The sequence below is a fragment of the Ciconia boyciana genome, chromosome 4 (genome assembly GCF_034638445.1).
Source record: "Ciconia boyciana chromosome 4, ASM3463844v1, whole genome shotgun sequence".
In the NCBI taxonomy this organism is placed as follows: Eukaryota; Metazoa; Chordata; class Aves; order Ciconiiformes; family Ciconiidae; genus Ciconia; species Ciconia boyciana.
The window spans coordinates 44,498,219-44,520,546 of record NC_132937.1 but is presented as its reverse complement, the minus strand read 5'-3'; the positions used below and the strand labels follow the sequence as shown (position 1 = coordinate 44,520,546).

Genomic DNA, 22,328 nt, shown 5'->3' with positions numbered 1-22,328 from the left:
CGGCAAATAGCTGCCTACAATGTAAGTTCCAGCCCAAATAAAACTTCATATTTGCTTTGCCATTAACTAGGTTCAACCACTTTTCTCATGAGAGAAAGGTGTTTGTGGATCATGCCTCAGGTCCATTTTCAGCAAAGAAAGACCTACCTGTGTAAAGAACAAAGATGATGAAGTCAAAGGTTAATAATGAAGTTGCTACCCACCCCCATAGTCTAATCACTTAACTATGATACAGGCATCAGTATGGCACCTACATTGCTGAATGCAAAGTCAAAAAACAGAGAGAAAATTAATCAAAATTTAAGGAACTTATATTTTGGCTGTTCTTTTTCCCGGAAACATCGGAAAATGTTGCCCCAGAAGGCTGCAGAATCTTCCTTAGAGATCTGCAAGACTCCTTGGGACAAAGCCCAAGAAACCCAGTCCAAATTTAGTGTCGATCCTGTTGTGAGCAGGAGGCTGGGCTAGATGATCTTGCAGCCCGAGTGATCCTGTGATTTTTCTGAACTGCCTTTCTACAAGCTTGGATAGCCTTTAAAGTTACCTTCAAAAACCAGAAATATCTATAATTCATTAAAAAATCAGCACTTCATAAAGTTGCAACTATGCCTGTGCAACTTGTACTTCCTCAGCTAGCAAACGTACCACTGTAATGGGTGATGCTGCCTCACGCTGTGCCGTGTCTGCATCCACTTCTTCACTACCTAGGAAGCATGAGCTGCCTTATTTCAAACTAGTTAAACTACAGGTATCATTGAACCCAGTTTAGTCAAAGTAGCACAAAGTTGCATATTGATTAAAATTATTTACTTCAGTTAAGTTTAATGTGCTGGTGGATTATTTTTATAAATTTATGGTAGAGCAAACCACTCAAACACAAATGGGGATGTGTGTGTATATACATACATAAAGCCAGTTTAACTAAATAAAAAATTTTAAATATATCATTAAACATCAGTTTACATATACAGAAGGCTGTGGCTTGGCCCTCTGGGATGCTAACATCCTCTTTTATTAACCTTTTTCCACGTGGGAACTCTCTACTTTATATACAAGTACTGATGTATGAATCTCTAAATACTGTCAATATTTCATTTTCTACAAAGTGTCTATAAATCACATCAAGTCAGGACAGCCCTAGGCAGACATGGCAAGTCACTGAAGTAAGCAACACACAGTTTAAAAATAATCCTCATTTATTTCAGAAACAGTACATCAAAGAAATACTTGACCTGTGGATCCACAGACTCCATAAATAGTTTGATAAGCAATTAGTACTGTGCAACCAACCCACAACACCCATAGGTTTCGAAGTGCTTAGCAAGATAATAGAACATTATTGTTCCCATTTTACAGCTGGAACAGCTGAAACAGAAAACTCAAATGACTTGTCTGAGGTCTCATAAGAAATCAGTGTCACGAATGGGGAAAAAGGCCCACGACTCCTGACTCTCAAACCCAATCTTAAGCCACAGATGACTCGACCACGACTAAATTTTTAAACAAAAACTGAGACCAAAAAATGACTTGGTTATTTCAACTCAAATAAGAAACAACAGTTTATCATGGGTACAAGACATGGTTGTTATTGCAGCAATTTGTGGATCGATAAGACAAGATATCCCCAAGTCACTTGTGGGAAGAGGCCCCTTAATAAAAGCCAGATGGGTAGAAAGAGGGACAGCAGCATGGAGCAAGCTAGACCCCACGGTCCACTGGAACCACCAAAACTGAACTTGTGGCAGAGCAACATTCCAGAGAAACCTCTAAAATGCCAAGAGGCATTTCTGAGTTGCAAGGGTTTCTGCAGAGACCCCTGGACTAACAAACACTTCCCTCACATGGTAGCGTGGGGACCCCAGCTGCAAGGAGGCTCCTGGGCCACTTTGCCACCAGGACGCAGAGGCTGTTGGAAGAACAGTTGCTCTACAGCTGAACCAGGGCTTGCTCAAGCATCTGTCAGCCTGGGATCGTGGTGGCATAAGGTCATGAGACTTGCACAGAAAGACACTTCTACACAGGGTCTTCATTTCTGCAGTATGGCTATTCTTATGATTACCGCTCAACCTCACATGTTTGGCATTTCAACATAGCACCACATTGCTGAACACTAATTAGAAATAGCACTTGTTATCCACTGTGTGTAGACATACTATCTCAAGAGGACTGGGATTTCACAGGAGGATATTTCTACAGGCAGAGAGAGAAATGAAGATTAACCTCTTTTGGCATGGATATCTACTCTAAGGGGCTGCAGAGACTGCCCTTAGGGCACACTCGTATACTGCCTTTGAAGAATAACAGTGCATAATTCTGTTTCAATCAACCACCACTGATTTGATAGGCATGGCACGGCACCTGAGCACACGCTTCACAGAAGGAAAAGCAATGCACAGATGAGCTGGGAGAAGAGGAGAACAATGCTACGGACAATGTGGTTATCTAAGGATCTTCTTTCCCTTATATCATCCAGTCACATTCACATTGCAAAGATCTTTGTTAGCCCCACAGACGGGAAGTTTGGGACTTCTGGTGAGGCCACACGGCTCATTTGGTGTCATGCTGATCTCTTGTTTTTGTCCATGAGCTGGGCACTTCCAGTTTTCCTGAGGTAGCAGGTACAGAGGTCTTTGTTTCATACCTTTAAGAAAAACAAAAGTGAAGGAAAAGGGGACAGACAGACCTGTTGGAGTTTTCTTAGGAAAGATGCAAACACACTTGATGTAAAATACATTTCTGAAATACTCTATTGGGACAGACAGCGCCAGAACCTCCAAAAGCAAACCTCACCCTCTCAGAATCACCCTGAAGAACAACTGCAGGATTATTGTGGCAAGTTACAAAACAGTTAATCAGAGAGGCATGACTTTTCATAAATAAATGGCCAGGCACCTGGCTCTCCAGGGCCCTGAACTTCATGCAGAATGGACATTTCACTCACTAACATCCTGCAGCAGGTCAAGGCAGAGGAACTGCAGGCACTGTGCCATAACAGTACACAGTACTGACAGCAGGGAAGACAGTGCTGCTATAGCGAGGCATTCATAGAATTTATGTGCAGAAAGTATTTATCAGAGGACAAATATACCCACTCTTTCTGCTGTTCTGCCAGTTTTTCTGCCAAGCATTTTACCAGGACAGGGTCTACTTTGGAGTCAAACTTGTTGGCAAACCAGTGCCCGTAATTCAGAAGCCATCTTAATTCTGCGGCCCCATAGATGCAGACACTGCGAAGGTGGGTACCAGTGCAGGGAGGATATAAATGGTCTTCAAGATAATTCCACTTCACCAGACGAGTTTTGCTTTGTAGGTCTGTTACGTCCTGGGCCGACCTTGGAACTTCCCCAGGGACCCCAGGAACACGTACAAGAGTGGCCCAGAAATGTTCATCCGGAGAGTATGTATCCCTTGACCACTCGAAAAAATCTTTTGCAAGAGGGCTTTCAAGGGTATATTGAATAAATGCTCGGCTTAAAACAAAATAGGCACTGCCTGCAAATACCTCAATATTATGAGGTGGTGGATTCTTGGAAATGTTGGTTTTTACAGGCATCTGCATGTATTCATAAGGCACTTTCATAAGTTCATAGTGATAAGTAAATCGTTCTCTTTTGCTACTGCTTGGCTTTATAGTTTCCAGCATGTTTCCTCCACCAAGTTTCTTCAGTTCAGCGACCAACTCGAAATTTGACCTCAAAGGGAAATCTTGGCCACACAAATTAATAACATACTTCCAGGGAACTGAAGAGTCCATCAAATCAGACAAACAATTGAAATCTGCTTGCAGCCGTGAAATATGTGCATAGTCCACTATCTCCAATTTTGATGCAATGAAAATATTGGGGAAACATTTAGCTAGATTGTTCATAGCAGATTTGAAACTTTTTGCTGCTTTTTGGTCATAATGGATGCAGTAAATATTTTGATGACTGTACAGTGAATGTATGAGCCTTTCTACCATTACTGCATCTTTGTGAACAACCAAAGAATAGGCAATTGGAAAACTCTCCTCCTCTGGAGAAACAGGTTTTAGGTGGTATTTCCTAAGTGAATGATACACATGGCAATCACTCGTCATCGCTACGACATCTTCATCAGCTAAATCAATTATCTCCTTTCTTCTTATCTCTAAACTCTTGCCAATTTCATGGGGGTCTTGTTCATATATAGATGAACAATTAATTTCATACTGGAACTCATTTCTAAGGTAAGAATACCTGTTTCTAACGTAAGGAGAAGTGCTCAAGAAGTGCTCAACGAAATAAATGCCCTTAGAGGGAAAAAAGTGTCTTTCAACGTGGAGGAGCTTCAGCAGTGCAATCAGCCACCCCGTAACACACAGGATCAGGATCTTCCTTCGTGCGGGACATTTGGAGGGACACTTGCGTCTCTTCATTCTGCAAGAAAACAGAGACGTGACGGTATTTTAAATCAAGAACAAAGCATCAGAGATAATTCCAGCTTTTAACAAAGATGTGTGCACACCAGTCTGTCTACAGCATAAACACCACCTTAGCAGGACAGGGCACTGGAAATCTGTAGTTTCTTCTTAATCATCATGTTAATTCAGAGACAGTTTTACCACAATAATAGGCAAAGGTTTCATTCCCCTGAATTAGCTGACTGAAGGCAATAAACCAACTTGGATTTCAGGTGATTTTCAGCTGAATAAGAGTGTTGGAACAAGACTCCCACTGTTTATTTTCCAAACCTTTTTTTAACTTCTTATGAGTCACAAACTGAAGTACAGCAACCCCTGCACTGGCAGAAACATGACTGTCCTCTAAGTGAGTAGGAATGACTGCTTATTTTCCTGAGTAACTACAGGGGATTCAATGGGAGCAGCAAGGGGATCTCGTGTGAGTCTGCAAAGAATGTGCCGATTGGTAGATATCAGTATTAAAAAAAATAAAACATTAAACTGAAAGCTTTAGAATTCAGTCAGAGTATCCTCAGTGCCTCTAACACTGGGGCTGGCCCATGAAGATATCCAAGGGAAAATGATTTTCCTTCCCATCCTCTCCCAACAGAGTCTGACAAGCCCAAAGTCCTCCCTCTGTCCAGATTTCTTCTGGAAAATACTGCTAACCTGCCCTGAAGAAAGAGATGGATGAAGACACAGCACTTCCATCCGCTGGGATGAGTATGTAATGTAACCTTTTGAAGGCAGGAGGGGTAGTAGTGAGCAATAGTGCATCTATCCTGTTCTCTGCCGTGTGACACAACCTTGGATGCGACTGCAAACACACACACGGGCCCCTTTTTATGCAGCAGAGTATTTAACAACATTCCTGTGTAGCAACTTAACAACTGAGGTATTACCATAATAAAAGCTAAATACAGTGATCCTCTTTCAATATAGCTCCACTTCACCGGCTGAGTGCAAGCAGCATTGTTGCTATCCCTGAATTAAAATTAGACCAGAGTCCACATCCAGGTGCAGCATTAAACTTAGCTCTACTTAGCTTAAACTAAGCTCTACTTTGTCTCTAGTTGAACAGCTCCCAATATTTTCTTTCGAGAAGAAGCTGTTCCAGAATGTTTCAGAGTGAATAAAATGGTGGGGCCACCAGAAGTGGCTCAGATATCTGCAGATTCCAGGTATGCATGTAAAATCAAGTATTGAGGTGTGCATGCAACACTTACTGCAAGACTAACTTGGGCATCTTTAGCGTTCCCACCAATGTCAGGTCTTGCAAGCTGTAGCTTCAGTTAAAACGCAGCCTGTCAAAGCAGAGCTGCTTCGTTAGTCTGTTCTCCCTGACCTCCCCTTTCCCTGTGCCTCTTTCTCCTTGATATTTCCCTTCTTGGGGCAACAGAAAGGAGAAGGAAATGCCACCTCCTTGTTTCACCTAGGGGTGCCAGGTACAGACCGGGGAAGGGACCAGGGTGAGCCAACACGTAACCATTTTGTAGACGCCAGACCTCAGCAGCTCTCTGCAGGTTTTACAAACAGCCTCCAGGAACGCTAACAAACAACGAGAAAAAACAGATCTCCCCACAAAGCCAAAAATCCCACCTTCCCCCTTAGCTAGCAGGTGCTTTCTTTTCACTTCTTCTCCAAACTAATCCCAGCTCAATGTCTAATGCAGGTCTCCCCTTTACCTACGTAGTTCCTGTACCTACGTTCCTGGAGAACAAGTCACTCTCAAAAGCCACTCCTAACCAAAGCCAGGCTTCCAGCCGTGTGACAGAAGCCCTGCGGAAGAGAACACAGCTAACCCGCCCCCGTTTTTTTCTTTGGAGGGACAAGACCTGGGTGGTCTTGTGAAGCCCGCCCTGTGCCTCTGCCCAGTTGTCTCCCTGGCTACCAAGGACAACCCCTACTACTCCTGGCTGAACAGGGATCACCTGGTCCAGAGAGGGAATCTTCCTTTCCTCTCTACCTCCTTCAAAAAGGCAAGAGAGAGCCTGGACAAAGAAAAAGGAGGGGGGAAAAAAAAAGCATATCCTCCACTACTCCAAAACCCCTCCATCTATGGTAGCCTTGGCCAGCTGCCACCCAGTGCCAAACATTCTGTTTCTAGGCAAACCAACGAAAAAGCCATCGCACCACACGTCCCTGGCTGAAACTACCAATCTAGACCACTGGAGCCTGGTGCAGTCCAGAGTTAGACCAGGATGTGCAAGAAATCACCTGGACAGCACTGAGGACTCCCTCTTTGCAGCTGATGAGCAAAGGATCCACACTCAGCTCCCTGAACATTCTGATGGTTTTTGGCACTGCCAACACAGGACACTATTGTGCCATATAAGAGGTCATAGAAATCCAGAAGATTGTGGTGACATGGTTCAAATTCCCTGTGGAGGAGCATTAAGGAGCACGGGTGAGAAAGCTCAGCTCCTCCACTGAATCCCTTGTTTATGGAGGATCTCTCGCTGATCCTGGCCAGCATCTAGTCAGATGAGAGCATCAGGAGCCAGCAATTACATCCACAGCCCCATCTGTTTGTTTGTTGTTTTTTGTTTTTCATAACACACACTATATCACCATCACCATAGTGGTCCAGACAGAATCAGGCCATGTGTGACCCCAGCCACTCTCAGGCACTCTAACATCTCTCCAGCAGCACAGTTCACCACTGCCAATATCCTGATGTCTCTCCTGCTCAATCCTTATCACATTAAATTCATACTCTCTTGTTGTTACCTCTGAGGCACTCCACAGCTGGGCTCGGTATATTAGTATGAGGGCAACAGCTTTGCTCTTTAGGAACAAATCATTTGCCTCTAACCAGGATGAAGTTAGTTTCTGCAAAAGACCAGGATTTCTTGAGGAACAGTGCGAGACCAGGGAATTAAATCCCTCAGGACAGAAAGGCCACCACAAATCTCCTCAGGTTTTGATGCAAGGGCAAAACTCCTATTTCTTACCACATGCATCACTCGCAGCCCCACTCAGACATAGCAGTGTACTGTACATGCATTCCTCTCTGGAGGAGGAAGGAATGAATGACACACAGCAGATGGGAACAGGCACCTAGATCTATCTGAAGCACCTACCTGGGGTAGCACTGACCAGATGCTACCTCTGGTTATCTTGTTCATGAGTATTTTTTTTCTCAGGTGCTTCCATACGATACGCAGGACCAACATTCCCTCTTTTGCACAGATTTTACACTAGGAAGGGAGCTTGGCATTGCCATCTTGCCTTGTTTCATAAAATGTTTGCACTTTCTCTTCTACATGCGAGAAGACTCCTGAGGAAATTAATGGAGACTGATCTCATCTTGCGACCAACACATATCACACAGCTGGTCTACATACACACATATACAGCATCTAATCGGGCCAGGGCACTCACTAGCTGGGATGCAAAGTACTGAACGATTCAGAGAAGATGAATAGGTGGTTTTATTTATCCTTTGCATCTGTAATGCAAGAACAAGGGATGGTCAAAGAAAACAAGCGTGCAACAAATACAAGGGAAACACATTTGTGTTGTGTAACAAACCACATGTTCTTACACAACACATAATTATAGCCTGTCAAAGGTACCTTAAAGACCATGAGCTCAGCAGGATTCAGGAAGGAATTAGGCAATCAGCTGGCTATTGAGAGTTTTCAGAGTTACCTTTGCCAATACATAAATATGGGCAGAAAGCTAAATTCCCTGGAACCACAACATCAGGCTGCCGAGACTTCCGACTGGCAATTTTTATTAATAAAAACTTTTGTGACCATCACTCTGTTCTCTGAATCTGCTTTTATCTACTGCTGGACCAGAATAGGGATTGCTAGTTAGATCCATGACAGCAATATTTGTATCCCACACAGAGAACGGCCAGGTTTTCCACTGGTGTATTTTGCTGCCTTTTTTTGTATTTTCCTCCCTGCAAGAAGCTGTTTTGGGCTGCTTTACACCTTCAAACACTTGAAATCATTTGCTTTCTGCTACTGCACAAGCTGCACATTGACAAAAAAGGAGGAACAAGGAGGGTGGTGGGAGTTTCACACCCTCCTGAAAAAGTTCAGCTGCCAATCAAGTCCTTCCGCTTGCTAAACACTGTGTTGGCCTTAGTCAGCAGAATAAAGCCTCCCGAGGGGATGGAGCAAAGGCTGAGCCTTGCTGGTCTCAAATTGAAACTCTCAGTCCTCCCCTCCAAGGCACGCTCCAGCTAGGCTCAGCTGTCTGTGTCTGCCTAAGGCAACGACGCTGGGCTTGCAGAAGGACCAGAAAATAGACGGCACTCCTCAAGCAGGCAGCGGTGCTCCACTCCCTCCTACGTGCCTCAGTCCAGTGCACACATCTCAGTTTTTTGGGAGGCTGCAGAAGAATTCTGCAGCTCTCCTTTGTCTCACACAACACTCATAAAACCCTATAAAACCAGAGGATAGGCTTTTTCCCCTGTGTACTGAAAGCATTGAAAGTTATGAACCAGGCTATCGCCAGCTAAAGGAAGCACTGCGAAGGAAGGCCAAGCTGAAGGCAAAAGCATGCTAGAAAATGTGTATAGGACATACACTAGAATTAGACCTTGGTTTCTACTGACCTGCAGCAACTGGGGAAGAGAGGGAAAACGTGGAAATAAGAAGAGGAAATAACACATATGTGTCTATAGACATTCATATATATATTTTGGGTAAGACAGCAAAGGTTTGGGGAAGTGAGGTGAAGTATGGCCTGATCACAGGGGAATATCTGTGGAAGACCTGTTACCTCAATAGTGGCTTCCAGCTGCTATCAGCCAGATGTGCAGAAGTTTACCTTCCTGCAAAAAATTTTTGCTCCTGTTTGCAAACTACTGAATCTTATTCCAGCAATCTGTAAACACAAGTTAACAGCTCGTGAAGCTGCAGATTACCCAAGAGTGTGCAAACCCCTACAGTGGGCACATCACAAATGTGAAAAGCAGTGTTTGCACCCATACACCATCCACAGGCAATTTGCTTGGGTAAATCACATAGCACACTCAATACCCAAGCTCACACTGGAACACTGTCACAGTGGTAAAAGTAAAGTGCACCTATAAGGCCAGAGAAGCAAACTGAACCAGTGGCTATTTCTCTTGGCTCTTACAATACAGATCACTCTAACAACACAGAAATGGTGAATTTCTACTGAGAGACCATAATTGCTTGAAATGTTAACTGCTTGCAAGGTGAAACCAAAGGAAAGGCTAATTAAAGGTAAATTAAAGCCTGCTTTTAGGATTCTTTTGGGAGAGGAAAAAAAAGTATTAAAACAATTCTAATTCTAGCTCCGCTGACTCATAACATTTCTTGCCCTGCAGACTTCCCTAAGAGTGCCTTTGGGGCACGGCTACTCTGGATCTGTGGTGAGCAAAGACTGCAGCACATCATGCGTGTATCCAGCCAGGCGCCTCTCTATCGGAAGGAAGCAACCCCCGCAGCACCCCACTCCTCCCACTCTCCTTCCCACACCGACCCCAGTGCAGCCCAGGCTCCAGGACTCTGCTCTTGGGTGCTGAGAGGGGGACAGGACAGGATTCAGCACAAGAGCACAGCTGCCAGCCACTTTCTCCCGTGCCTGCCCTTCACCATCCCACCCTCCAGGAGTCACCCCGACTCCTGTGAACAGGAATGGGGGTGAGTTTGCATGACCAGGCACTCGAGGAGAACAGGAGCCCCGGGTCTTCACCAGGCATAGGACTTCTGCCCGGATCCTCCGCGAGTTATACAGCCCTTTCACAAACCCTGGCTCCCAGGGAAATCCTCCTCTCCTCTCTCTGCACCACACTTTTGCTAAACCTCCCAGATTTTACTCTCTCCATGCTGGCCAAGAACAAACACCCACATCTGAATCAGCCTAATTAACGGGCCCATTATCAATGTGTTACATCACAGTTTAATCCACGGCAATTCATCTGAAGATTTCCATTGGAGAAATTTGCATTTCCCTTGTTGTTAGCACCATAATGCAAAACACGAAAAAAAATTTATAAAAATCTGGGAAGTGGCTCTCCCTTCACAACTGCTGCTTGCATTTAGAGAAGATGGACAAAGGCAAAGCATCCATCCCCCAAGCTCTTAGCCTCTCAAAGATCATGCCCTCAGCTGCAAAAATTGCTATGTTGGAGGTTTCTTTATTCATAAAGCCACACACACCACTCAGGATTCAATCACAAAATGAAAACAGGTGAAGTTGTTAGGAAGAGGAGGAAGTCCTCTCCCCAGGTGCTCGGGCTTCAGCTGGGAGCGCAGCACAGTGGCTGGGGAGCGGTCCAGTTAAAAGCTTCCACTCACGAACTGCAGGCATTAATTACAACTCTTCTGATTGACAGCAAGGCTCTAGGGTGCCTTCCACGATATCGAAACTTAAAAGGCAATCCTTGAGAAGGGTTAAGCAAGGGTTAGGTGTGCTGCTAACACCAGATGCAACCTGGACAGAAAACCCTGAACATCCGGTTGTGTAAGCCATGTGAACAACTGGGTGCTTTTGCATTTCACTGGCACTCCCAAAAAACATGCCCATTGCCTCAAGTCAATGTATTTCTTTCAAACTCAAAAGAAACATTTCCTTTTTTTATTTAAACTGAACTGAAAAAGTTCTAACAGGAATCCAATTTTGAATGGGAACAAAGTATCAGAGATGGCAACAACCCACGTTTTGACCTGTTTTGCAGTTTAGCTTTTTTGTTTCATCAAAATTAAACTGGATTAGAGCAATGTTTGCTTCTTCATTTGCATTTCTGATAATAAAAAAGATGTTCTCTTCTCTAAAAATTTTTTAAAAGTAGCAGTGGCAATCCTGGCCTCCAGGGAAGAGCCTAAGAGGGAGTGATGATCTGTCTGCCTAAAAAGCTCTTCCATAGTTTCACCTGAATACTGTGTAATTTTTGTTGCATTCTGATCTAAACACACTGGCTAAGGCCACTGTGCACTATCCTAGAGGCAGCAAGGTCATTGCAAGTGAAGCTTGTAACTCTCCTATATTATTTAATTTGTATTGTTTATAGTTCCCTAACATCAAACATCTAAGATGCTGTGGAAACAACACCAATCATTGTAAGCTAGATTTAAATTAGCTTTGAGTGTGCCTACCTGAAGTTTCACTGTATTTACCAAATCACTGCAAAAGCAGACCTTTTAAACTGTTGCATCTTCTCAGTGCTATGCAGACAAATAAATCGTCATGGTTCAGCTGGTGAACTGCATATCTGGGGTAGCACAGGATACCTCCTACCGGCCCAGCACCTCTTCCCTGGAGGGAAGCAGACCACACATACACAAAGAGGAGTGGAGAGAAGTCATGCCCACCTCCCTGTAAGCCCATGGCCCTTGAAAGAAAAATAGGAGCTGCTGATGCTATGTGTTGTAGGAGGAACAGAACAGTCAGATATGAACCGCCTGAGTCTGCACATTATGAAATGTGGTGGTCCAAATTTCTGCTCTAACGAGCTTCCTGTGAGCATGCAAATTAATTTATTTGGAAGAACTTTTTTTTACAAGGTATACATCCATTCCTTCAGAGTAAAAGCAAGTTTAAAGCACCAGTCCTACTGAGAAACTATATAACCGTGCCATCATGCATTATTTCATAGAATCATAGACTGGTTTGGGTTGGAAGGGACCTTTAAAGGTCATCTAGTCCAGCCCCACTGCCACGGGCAGGGACATTTCCACTGGACTGCTTGAGGTTGTCCCACAACATCTAGGAATATTTTATGCCAGAGAGCAGAACTCAATGTGTTTAAATTACCCAGAGTGCTTCTGGATTTGGCCTTGAAGAAAACCAGCAGAGAAACTGTTCCACATCCTGGTTGCTGTACCACGTATGCGAGACCCACCTTGCCCAATGTTTGTCAAACTAAGCATCTGAGGTGCCTTCGCAGCTGGTGGAAAGATATAAGGAACTGCAACGGACCATCAGTTTGTCCCAGCGCACGGGCTGCGAGATGGGCTGGATGAGGCATCCCTAGGAAAGTCACTGCCCCAACAAACAGGAGCCAGGACAAGAGCCCAGCTTTTGCACCAGCACTGCTCATTCTGCTAGCTCCGCTTGCAACGGTGCAGTGTTCCCGAGCCTCCGGTGTGAAGCGTTCTGCATTGCACCTGACCCTGATCCTCTGCCAGTAACACCCCAGCAACTCCTCCGCCCCAGCACAGCACTCAGGAGCAATGGAGAAAAGCCGGCCTGGAAGCTGCTCCAGTCACCACAAGCCTGAGCCAGCCCGGAGAACCAAGCTCCTGCTCTGGCTGACCTCCAACAGCTTGTATCCACCAGGCTTCAGCCCTCTTTGAGGCCGCCCCTCTGTAAAAGGTTAAGGAGGGATTCAAGCAACCCAGAGAAACAGACAGGTTCCCTTCAGCAACGCAGAGAAACTGGCAGGCTTTGGGCTCATGCTGCCTCTCTGAAGGCGTGTTTCCACTTTACTAAGACCCTAATGATTTACATATGGAGAGTCCTGGTTCCTGAGAGAGCCCAAGGCTTTACTGCTGCTCCTCACACTATTATTTCTGCTGTTTCCATAAACCCCATGTACCCAGAGTAACAGCAACTCCCAGGCTGTGCAACCCAGTGATGCCAATGTCATTCTCGCACAGGAGGAGTCTGCAGCTCCCTTCACCCTGAGCAGGAACAAATTACCAGCTCTCACATTCTCTTGCTCTGCACAGCAAGTCTCACCTGCAGTCCTCACAGTCAACCGCCTCTTGCATCCCTGTATCATCAGTACAAATCAGAAAATATAAAAACTGACTGCCTTGCAGCAAAAAAGATAGCAGACCCCCCTGGCACTGAAGAAGCAGCCGCCCCAGCCCCTCCAGAAGCCTCTGTTCCTATTTGTCAAATGGCTCATCTATGGCTATTGGAAACAGCCTTCTTGGGAATAAAGCAGTTTCCAAAAACCTGTTCCTTTAAAGTAACAGCTGCATTATCCAAGGTAATTTTTCTTTAACTCAAAAGTCAGAGACCTGTGGGTATTTACATTTTAACATCTACTCTTTTCTCTTTCTCCCCATCTAGCAAAAACTCCCACAGGGCAAACTCAAGCATGAACAACAGTGAAGGTTCAGACAAGCTACTTTTGATAGAGACCATTTGTAACTAAAAAGTACCCAACTAAGAGTTTGCTTTAACTGGTCTAAAAAGGGCAAATGTGTCATTGGCCTCATCAAAATCTGTGGTCTTCTTCCAATCTTTTCTATGCACTGCAGAGGTACTCCCACTTTGTCTGTATTCAGATCGCACTGATTTATTAACAGTTCATCAACCACTTCGTTTGAGACTATAAGGAATTTTGCAATTCCCCGGCACTTCATTCCCTTTCTTCATTGTGTCTTTTCTGCTATAGCTTGTGCTCCACTAAACACAAGCGCTTCAGCGATTAAAGGTCGAAGCTGCCAGAGCCCACAAGCTCCCTGGATGCTGCTCACAGGGTGGAGCTGTCATGAGCCGCTCAGGTCCATCACAGGAAGCCCAGAGCCTGGTGGAGCCAAGATGCACCAGAAGCCTCCCAGCAGGCAGAAGGATGAAAATCTTGCTTTGAAGGTTGGGTTTTGTCCAGGGAGGCTCAAGGGATCTCTGCTCAGAGTGGGCTGGCCCCATGGAGAGGCAAAGGCGCTCCAGACAGTGCTGAAAGCAACAGGTTCAGCAGCAGGACACGCAGACAGGGCTACCTGAGGAAGCTTGTAACCTGTCTGCCTGCAACAACCAATGCACTGCAACTTTCCTGAGGAACAAAAGGTAAGTATCAGCCAATGTCCACTGGCCCCCCTGCTCTGCTCTTTGCCAGTCCTTCCTGAAGGACCTTTTCAGTAGGTAAGCAAAAGTCCAAGCTCAACCACCAACTACACTGAGCTACAAAAAACCAAAAGCCATGATCTCCCTTAACGTGTAGCCCTACGGAATTTATACTACTTCTTTTCTACTTTAGCATTACCCATCAAAGAGGTCTGTGACTCTCTACGGTTGCCACAAACAATTTTTGGTGTCATGCCAGACAGCCGAACCATCTCTTCATCTGTTGTCACATCAGCTTGGGAGTGGTTAACCCAGAGCGTGGAGTGGCAAGACACGTTGGCTGCTATCAGAATAGGGATTCTTGGAAAATTCAGGCTGTGAGTAGGCAGTGCTCTCTCCTCAGTGGATCTGAAATACATAGTACTTGCTACGAATGCTGTCGTGTGGCAACCTGCTTTTGTGCTTGCCACAGAGCAAGAGTTAAGTGAAAAGGTCAAGTCTGAATGCAAGTTTGTAGAAGGAGAGGAAATGGAGAGACCGAATGCAGGGGAGCAGGAGTGCTCCTACCCCACCATGTTGTTCTCTCTCCCATGCAGAAGCCCTTCTGCAGACGCACAGCACAAACCAGGCTCCTTGCTTATCACTTAGGTTAAAAAAATAAAAAGGGAATAGGTGCTGAGTAGGAGCAGCAGAACAGAGGTTGGGAAATGATGAAAAAGGAGAATGGAGCGAGGGATCACTGAGGGTAAGTGCTTTCATGTAGGTAGCATTAACAACAACAACAAAAATCAGAGCAGCAAAACAGGTGCTTTCTCTGACTTGCTACTCCCCCATCCCTCAAAGGCATCTGAAGCAAAACCAGTGTCTACACCTTTCCTTGGAAACCAGGTCACAGTGTATGCCAGTAATCAACACCATTACCATACAATAGCAGGAACTATGGGAACAATTCCCTCTCCTGCAGGCAAAAACACTTTGGGAAAAGTTCTCCCTGATAAAATATCTCTGTTTGCTAAATACACACCCGCTCACACAGAGATGCAAACTTGGTTGAGTTGTTTGCATGACCAACCCTGCAGTCAGTTCCTTCTGGTTTTCCCTCTACTCTATACAAATCAAGACACTTGATGGGTCTCTGGGGAAGGTAGAGGGGATGATGTTCCTGGGAAGCTGGGGAAAGAGAAAAGTAATCAAGTGCTTTGCTAAGCGAATTTTTTTTTTTTTTAAACTGTCGGAATTAAACTTGTAATTCTACTGGATTATTCAATGCTGCTAGCTGGGAAAGTTAATTTATTCATGTGCTAGTGTTTACTGCTGCTAGCTGGTTATTTCCATTGCAAAATTATCTATTGATAGGGATCACAGAGCTTCTAGAGGAGTACTTTTTATTGGCATGAAATCTAGATCAGTGGATTCTATCGAGTTTGTCTAGTTTTCCACCCACTTTCCCTGCACTGGAGCCTCAGCCTATGCCCCTGTAACATAGCAGCAACCGCTACCAGCTCACGCCCTTGTTTTGGCCCACCTGATGTAACAGATTTCCTCTAAATGATGGACAACTAAAGAGCTAAGTAACTACAATTACTTACATGCTGCCCTGTGGACCTATAATTGCGAGATGTGGAAAAATACGCTGGTACTTTTAGACCAAAGCCTAATTAAATTATAAGCCTGCCAATTTTAAGACCCTGAAGACTTCAAACAACACAGTGCCCCAAGGAAAAGCAACAACAAAAATCTACAGTTTACCACAGCCTGTTTTGTGCTTCTGGAAGAGAAAATGCAGCTTCTCGCCACATACATGGGAAGCACAGGTTCAGCAAAGATTTGGCAATTATGGGTATCACATACGACTTTTTCCCAGTGCTAAACATGAGGACTCTTCATTGCATGGGGATACATAGATCTGTGTTTCCTAACAGAACCTGCTGTGCTGACACAGTAAGTTGTTTTGCTTGTCTGTCTGCCACTCAGTCCCAACTCTCTATATGTTCTTTAGAAAAGGCTGGATGCTCTTTTCTAGTTGCCTCCAGAACATCAGTGATCCCCATAATTGCAGTAAAATCTCTAACATTAATTGCTGTATGTTCACGTCCCAGAGATATGTTGAGGTAAAGGAAGTCTGTGTCTCTGCCTTCTGGCCAGGAAAAGAGGCAAGCGACTTCTGCAGGGTCATGCAAGAAGACAGCAGCACAAGAGAAGTGAACCTGGCTCCTCTGCATCCCCAACTAATTTGAACTACTTTACAATAACTTTTGATGGAAGCTGTTCCAGTGGAGGCCTGAAAAGAAAAATCTCTTGGCAAATCCCTTGGTACATCCCAAACTATTCTGTCCTGCCAGCCAGAGGATTTACAACGCTGTCAAAGCAAGGAAGTGTTTAGAAAGCCCAGGGACAGTCAGCCATGGAAATTCTCAAGTCTGATTGCTTATATGTTGAGTACTTAAATTTTCTAACCTTAGAGATGGGAGTATCCATGTTTGCCAAGGACTTAATGCACCATAAAAGCAGGATTCAAGATAAAAATAAGAAAAATATTAATGAATTATTTAAAAAAAAAACACAAACCCTGGTAAATAGAGTTTACCTACTTCTAATTCGGGGAAATCTAGAGTTTAACAGCTTCGTTCCGACTCATATGAGAGTTTAAAATAATACTACTACCTTGGTGGAGAGAGGGTTAACCTTTACCCCCAAACTACCACATAACATAAAAATCGGGCCCAAAGGGCCGGAACTTGTGTACATTGGCAAGGAATAGCACCGTAAAAGAGGGTGGAAGTTTCCTGTTAGACAGGGAGGCAGGAGAAACTGCACCGCGCTGCAGAAAAGCTCCCATTAACAGCTCAAAATATTTCTCCATTTCCTTCACCTCTCCACCAAGCTGTTTGCAGACTCTTGTCCGCAAGCCCCCGCTGTAAATCACCCTCTTTGAGTCAATTCCCCCCACGTCCAAGTCTTCACTGCCAAAGTTACAGCTTGTCACATCAGCAAGATCATTTCAAGGAGAGCCGCAGACCTACCTCCTGGACTTTGCTGTTGTCTCTTCCCCTTGTGGAGCTCTTCAGAATGCTCTGTCCCAGAAGATCGACATGGCCATGGCTGGCTCCGTGGCTGAACAATGTCCTGGTGTCTGCTCCATCCTGCCGGTGTCTGCAGCCTTCAGCTTTATCGGTGTTTCAAGCGTGTATGAAGTCGGATGCACAGAAGTAGCAGGGATGACATTATTGCTTGCATAGATTATGAAAGAAAGGTGTAAAATATTAGCTGAAGAATAGTCAGTATGGAGACTTCGTGTGATAAGCTGTAGAAACCATTATCTGTATAATAAGCATATATTTTTGTTTACTCGCATAGTATTTCTAAGCGCCAAGAAGATGGGGGAAAAACACCATAAAAAGAACAGATCACATCAGAGCAACCTAATTTCCTTCTACAGCAGGGTGAAGAGGACTTGGGGAGAGGCAGGAAAGCGCCCAGATGTGATGAATGTCTGTCAAAAGCCTCACCAATTTCAAGACTTGCATGGTACTTCAGGTACCGAGACTCCAGGTCTCAGAGGCCTTGCTCCCTCCACAGATAAAATAGCTTGACCACTGAGCCAAGGCCAGAAATTTGGGCTACTGGTATGACTCCACACTCCTGGTGACACTTTCTGAAACTGTTTAGACACGATAATCTGCATTGCAAGTTCACCTATACATAAATACCTCACATGGTACACAATGTCTCTTATATGGCAAGAAGCATATTTTTGTGCTAATATACCTAAGCTTTGTGTGTGTAATGGATACAAAGAAATTTGGGGAACTAAACATTGTACTATTTGCTTGTACCACAAACAAATACCACAGTATCTTCCCTCAACGAAAGCACAGCAGCAGTACTCCTAAAGTATACGTAGCATTCTCCTCCTCTCCATCCACATTTTGACCGAAGTATTGTGCAGACCAGCCTTCTCTTCATCATCAGCCTTCCAGCTCATACGGATTTATAAATCGCACACCTCTGTACTATGGAGCTTATGTTCCTGCTGAAGTCTGAAAATGCTCTGTTTCTGTCCTGTTAGTGGACATAAAGCTTCTCGAAATCACACTGTACATTGTGAACACCCACTGAGGCCCTCAGCCACATCTGGCCAGGCTAAACAGCTGCCAGGCTGACAAGATCCACATGATCAACAATCTCTGACTTACCTGTTTGTTCTCAACCAATGTTTCAACATTTTCCAGGCTTCCCTGAATCCTATACATCAGCACTCACTGGTTTCTTTATACCTAATGATAGCACACGGCTTTGACACTTGGTGCTTTTTTAACTTTACCTTTGGTTAATTCTTCCCAGCCCACCTGGACTACTTCTAAAAAATTTCAGAGATCTAGTCTCAGCCACCAAGGCATTTTTAAGATAATCACAGACAGCCTGTTGACTGACTAGAATAATTTGCACATATTAGGCCAGAAAAAAGCATGCACAGTATAGGTTATCACCCACAAAATCTACAGAACCCAGTACACAAGTGATTTTCAGTGTCTGGTCCCCTTTCCTGCATTCCCAGTGTAATCCCAGCACAAAGGTTGTGCCAACACAAGCAATTCAAACTCGAATGTATCCTTATCACCATTACTGCTTTTAAAAAAAGTAGTAGTCCTTAAGAATTCCTCATTTATATGAATCGTGTGTCAAAAAGCATTAGCCAGGGTTGTTAGTGATCTTTAAATGCCTTTACAGCTGGCCAGTGTACAGAAAAATACACAAGAACTGCACCAAAACCCATCAGTATCAGATATGTAAGACCAAAAATCACAGGTGCACAAATATAGCAGCATTTCACTTCCCTTTCTATGACCATCTCGGAAAAGCTACATGCATGGAAGAACAGGCACATCACATCCACAGGGCCCATCCAGCCCAGCATGTTGTCTCAGAGTACCCAAAAGCAAATGCTTGGAAGGAGGAGAAAGAGCAGAAGCAGAACAAGTACTCTCCAACATCTTCTCCACATGTTCTTTTGGTTTCCGTTTCGTTACAGCTCAGCAGTTTCCAAAGCTTTACAACTTTCTACTTCTCACGAAATTTCTGTTTCTTCCATACAGTTGCTTTTGAACTCACACAGGTTTTCTGACATGCAGCAGACTGGGGCGGGGACAAAACACTCTACAGCTGCCCTGAGTATTGTGTAAAAAAACGCTCTTACTTGTTTTCAATCTTTTGCCTTCAAGTATCACTTGACTGTTGTAGTTCTTGGTCTGAAAGAGAGCAGGCAGCTCTTTCCTGTTCACCGCCTCCACTCCAGTTGCAAGTTTATCTACCATATCTACCCCTCAGCTGTTTCTCTCCCAGGCTACCAAATGCAAAAAGATTATTATTAAGGAAGTTTATTTATTTTAAAAGGTTACTATTAAGGAAATTTGCCTAACTCAAAATGAAACAGGCTGGTTTATGGACTAGATCTTTGGAACAAGTCAGAGGATGTTCAATGGAGCAGATCCTCAGGTGGGACACAGTGGACGAGTTAACCTCAAGGGAAGTTCCCCTTAAGGTCTCCTTCCACAAGCCTTACTCTGATATTAGCAAGTCTATTCAGCCCATAATGAGAAAGAAGCTCCTACCACCTCTCATCGAGGAAAAAACCCGTTTTTTTCTGACAGATCCTTGCTGTTCTGTTACTTTTTGTTTCCTCACAAGGAAAAAGAGCCTCTTTCCATACTGAAGAAATAAGTAAGTGCACTTGGCAAATTAAACACAGCTACAGACTAACGCATGCATTTCTAGCCATTTACCGAGAGACAAAAAAACTCACGAGAGGCTTCAGCCAACATCAGAATAAACGCAGTTCCTGTTACCAAACCACACGTTAAGTTGGTGTAACTGTTGCTCCTCAAGAAAAGCTTATGTGGCTGCAGCAGCTGGGCACACCTACTGCGAGCCGGGCTGCAGGCAGGTGTGTGCCCTGACTTCAAACGCCTGCAGCCTGTTAACCGCTGCCTCTTTCTGTTCCCGAGACGTAAAAGCCCCCCGTAATTAACTTCTAGGACGCACGGCGCCTTCTTACCGGAGCTCCCCAGCAGCAGGCACCGGCACAGGCACCGGCACCGACCCTTCCTGTTCTTCTCCTCCTCCTCCTCCTCCTCCCCCGCCGGCTGCCACCAGCGCCGCGCCCTGCCTGGCCCCCCCGCCCCCGCGCAGCGCCGCCCCGCGCACCCGCCGCGCCCCCGCGGAGCCACGCAGCTGCCGCCCCTTCTTCTTCTTCTTCTTGCTCTTCTTCCTCTTCTTCCTCCTCCGCCTCCTCCCTCCCAAAGTCCGCCGCAGCGGCCGAGCCTCCAAGTTTGCGCCTATGGCGGAGCCGCCGGGAGGAGGCGGCAGCTGCTGCGGCGCCAGCGCGCCGCTCCGCGAGAAAAGTTAGGGCCCTGCTCGGCGGGCCGGGCCGGGCCGGGCCGGACCGGGCGGAGTGGGGCCGGGCCGAGCCGAGCCGAGCCGAGCCGGGCTCCCCCGCTGCCGCCGTCCCGGGACGTGCCCGCCGGCAGCGCACTCACCGGAGCGGAGCGCGGCCGTCCCGGGCCGGCGGCTGCGGGCAGGGCGCGCTCCTCTGCTCGGAGGCGCGCGCGTGTGCGTGTGTATATATGATGTGTGTGCACGGACATGTGTGCGACACGGCACCCCATGACGTGGAGGAAAAAGGAGGGGCCGCCGCCCGCCCCGCAACCTGGCGGGCAGGAGGAGGAGGAGGAGGGTGCCGCGGCGAAGTCCCCGGGAGCGGAGCGAGCACCTGGACTCGGGAGGAGCCCGGAGCCTCCCCGCTGCCCCTCCTGCAAACGCGGCGCGGACCTGCCCCGCTGCTGCCCCCGAGGAGGCGCGGGGCCCGAGGGGGAAGCGCAGGTCCACGCTGCGGCTTTGCAAACGCTGCGGCCGGGAAGGAGCCCGCTCGGCGGGGCGACGAGATGGGGCTGGGCAGGGCCCCGGTGCCGCCGGCCCGGGTGCGGGCGCGGCCGAGGCGCATCCGCCTCCGCGGACGGGCCCGGGGGCGGCCCGAGCTCCTCGCCCTCCCCCTCGGGGCGGCGGCGGCCTCTGCTCGGCGGCCCTGGGAAAGCACAGACGTGCACAGGGCCGGTCCGCCGCGGCCCCGGGGCGACCGGCGGGGGGGCCGGCGGTGGCTGCTGTGTTGAACTAGTGAGCTGCGGTCTGGCTTTAAACCTCTGCTAATAGTGAAACAACCGGTCCTTGCCCTGGAATACTGCAGTCCCCCAACGACCTCCAGGCAAAGGCCAGCGTTTTAAGGTCACGCTGAGCTCCTAGGCTCCGCTCTCCGAGGGCCTGCACGCCTGGTGCACGGGTTCGCTGGGCAATTTGGAAGACGCCGCCAGAGCAGAGAGCGTCTGTCTGCTCCCGTAGTGCAGACCGTGCAGCAGGGCAGGTCTGTGACAGCTCGGCTGAAGGTTGCTAATTGCTTAAGCCACTGTAACCGAGTTACATGTAACCGTATGCCTGAGCTCCTTCCACAGAAACATAAATTAAATCAAAAGGACACAGCTGCTGGACAACTCACCTGCGGGTTACTCTGCTATAATAATATTGGTGTAAGTGGTAAAACTTTCTCCCAGAGATGAAGCCAAAGCCTTAGCAACAACAAACCCCTCCCCAACAAACAACAACAACAACAACAACGCCCAACCCAAAAAAACCTTATATGTATGAAAAACTTAGGAGTTCTTTGCATACTGCTCCATCTTTGACATGTTTTACTCCCTTCCCGTGTCACATTTAAGCTTCTTTTCTTGATACGGCCAGAAATTTAAATCATTCAAAGTCCAGAACATCTATATGATTTCCTACCTGACTGGTCACTTGACTACTGGTGACCAGAAAAAGTACCTGAACCTCATATAAGCAGTTGGTCATTCTCTCCGTCATTCAAACAGGGCGTTTTTCTCCAGTTAACATTAAGGTTTGAAAAGCAGAACAAAAAGTCTTTGCCTCTGTGTCATAATGACAAAACACTCGCCAACTGCAACTGCTCCAAGAATTTATTCAAATTCCTATGGCAACATTACTCTGGTGACCCTTCCGCCTCCCCCCCTCCTTAGTGGCATTTCCACCATCAAAAACCCAAGGTGTATTTGCGCCTTACAGTACTTTAAATACCTTTCCAAAGCTGGCCTTCATTCCCACATTTCTCTTACCT

The 22,328-nt window shown here is 46.2% G+C and overlaps 1 protein-coding gene across 5 annotated transcripts; it reads right to left on the bottom strand.

The window, feature by feature from the left end:
- Positions 1-1,195: 1,195 nt before the first annotated feature.
- GCNT4 (glucosaminyl (N-acetyl) transferase 4) lies at positions 1,196-20,779 on the bottom strand. Of its 5 annotated transcripts, none has more exons than XM_072860427.1 (4): positions 20,683-20,779; positions 17,170-17,376; positions 3,093-4,397; positions 1,196-2,641 (listed from the first exon to the last, which is right to left on the bottom strand). In XM_072860427.1, exons 3-4 carry the CDS (start codon positions 4,394-4,396, stop codon positions 2,548-2,550), a joined length of 1,398 nt encoding a protein of 465 aa, XP_072716528.1. In that variant the 5' UTR covers position 4,397; positions 17,170-17,376; positions 20,683-20,779; the 3' UTR covers positions 1,196-2,547. The 5 variants fall into 5 exon arrangements, with proteins under 5 accessions (XP_072716528.1, XP_072716530.1, XP_072716529.1 ...); XM_072860429.1 differs by lacking the exon at positions 20,683-20,779 and adding an exon at positions 20,351-20,669; XM_072860428.1 differs by lacking the exon at positions 20,683-20,779 and adding an exon at positions 20,202-20,285.
- Between the last annotated feature and the right edge of the window lie 1,549 nt (positions 20,780-22,328).

What these genes read in the sequence shown, in the direction of transcription:
- GCNT4 (XM_072860427.1), bottom strand. Translation starts at nt 4,396, where the DNA reads ATGAAGAGACGCAAGTGTCCCTCCAAATGTCCCGCACGAAGGAAGATC. An exon ending in CTGGCAGAACAGCAGAAAGA is followed by an intron (nt 2,642 to 3,092) that starts GTGGGTATATTT and finishes TTTTTCTTAAAG; the next exon opens with GTATGAAACAAAGACCTCTG.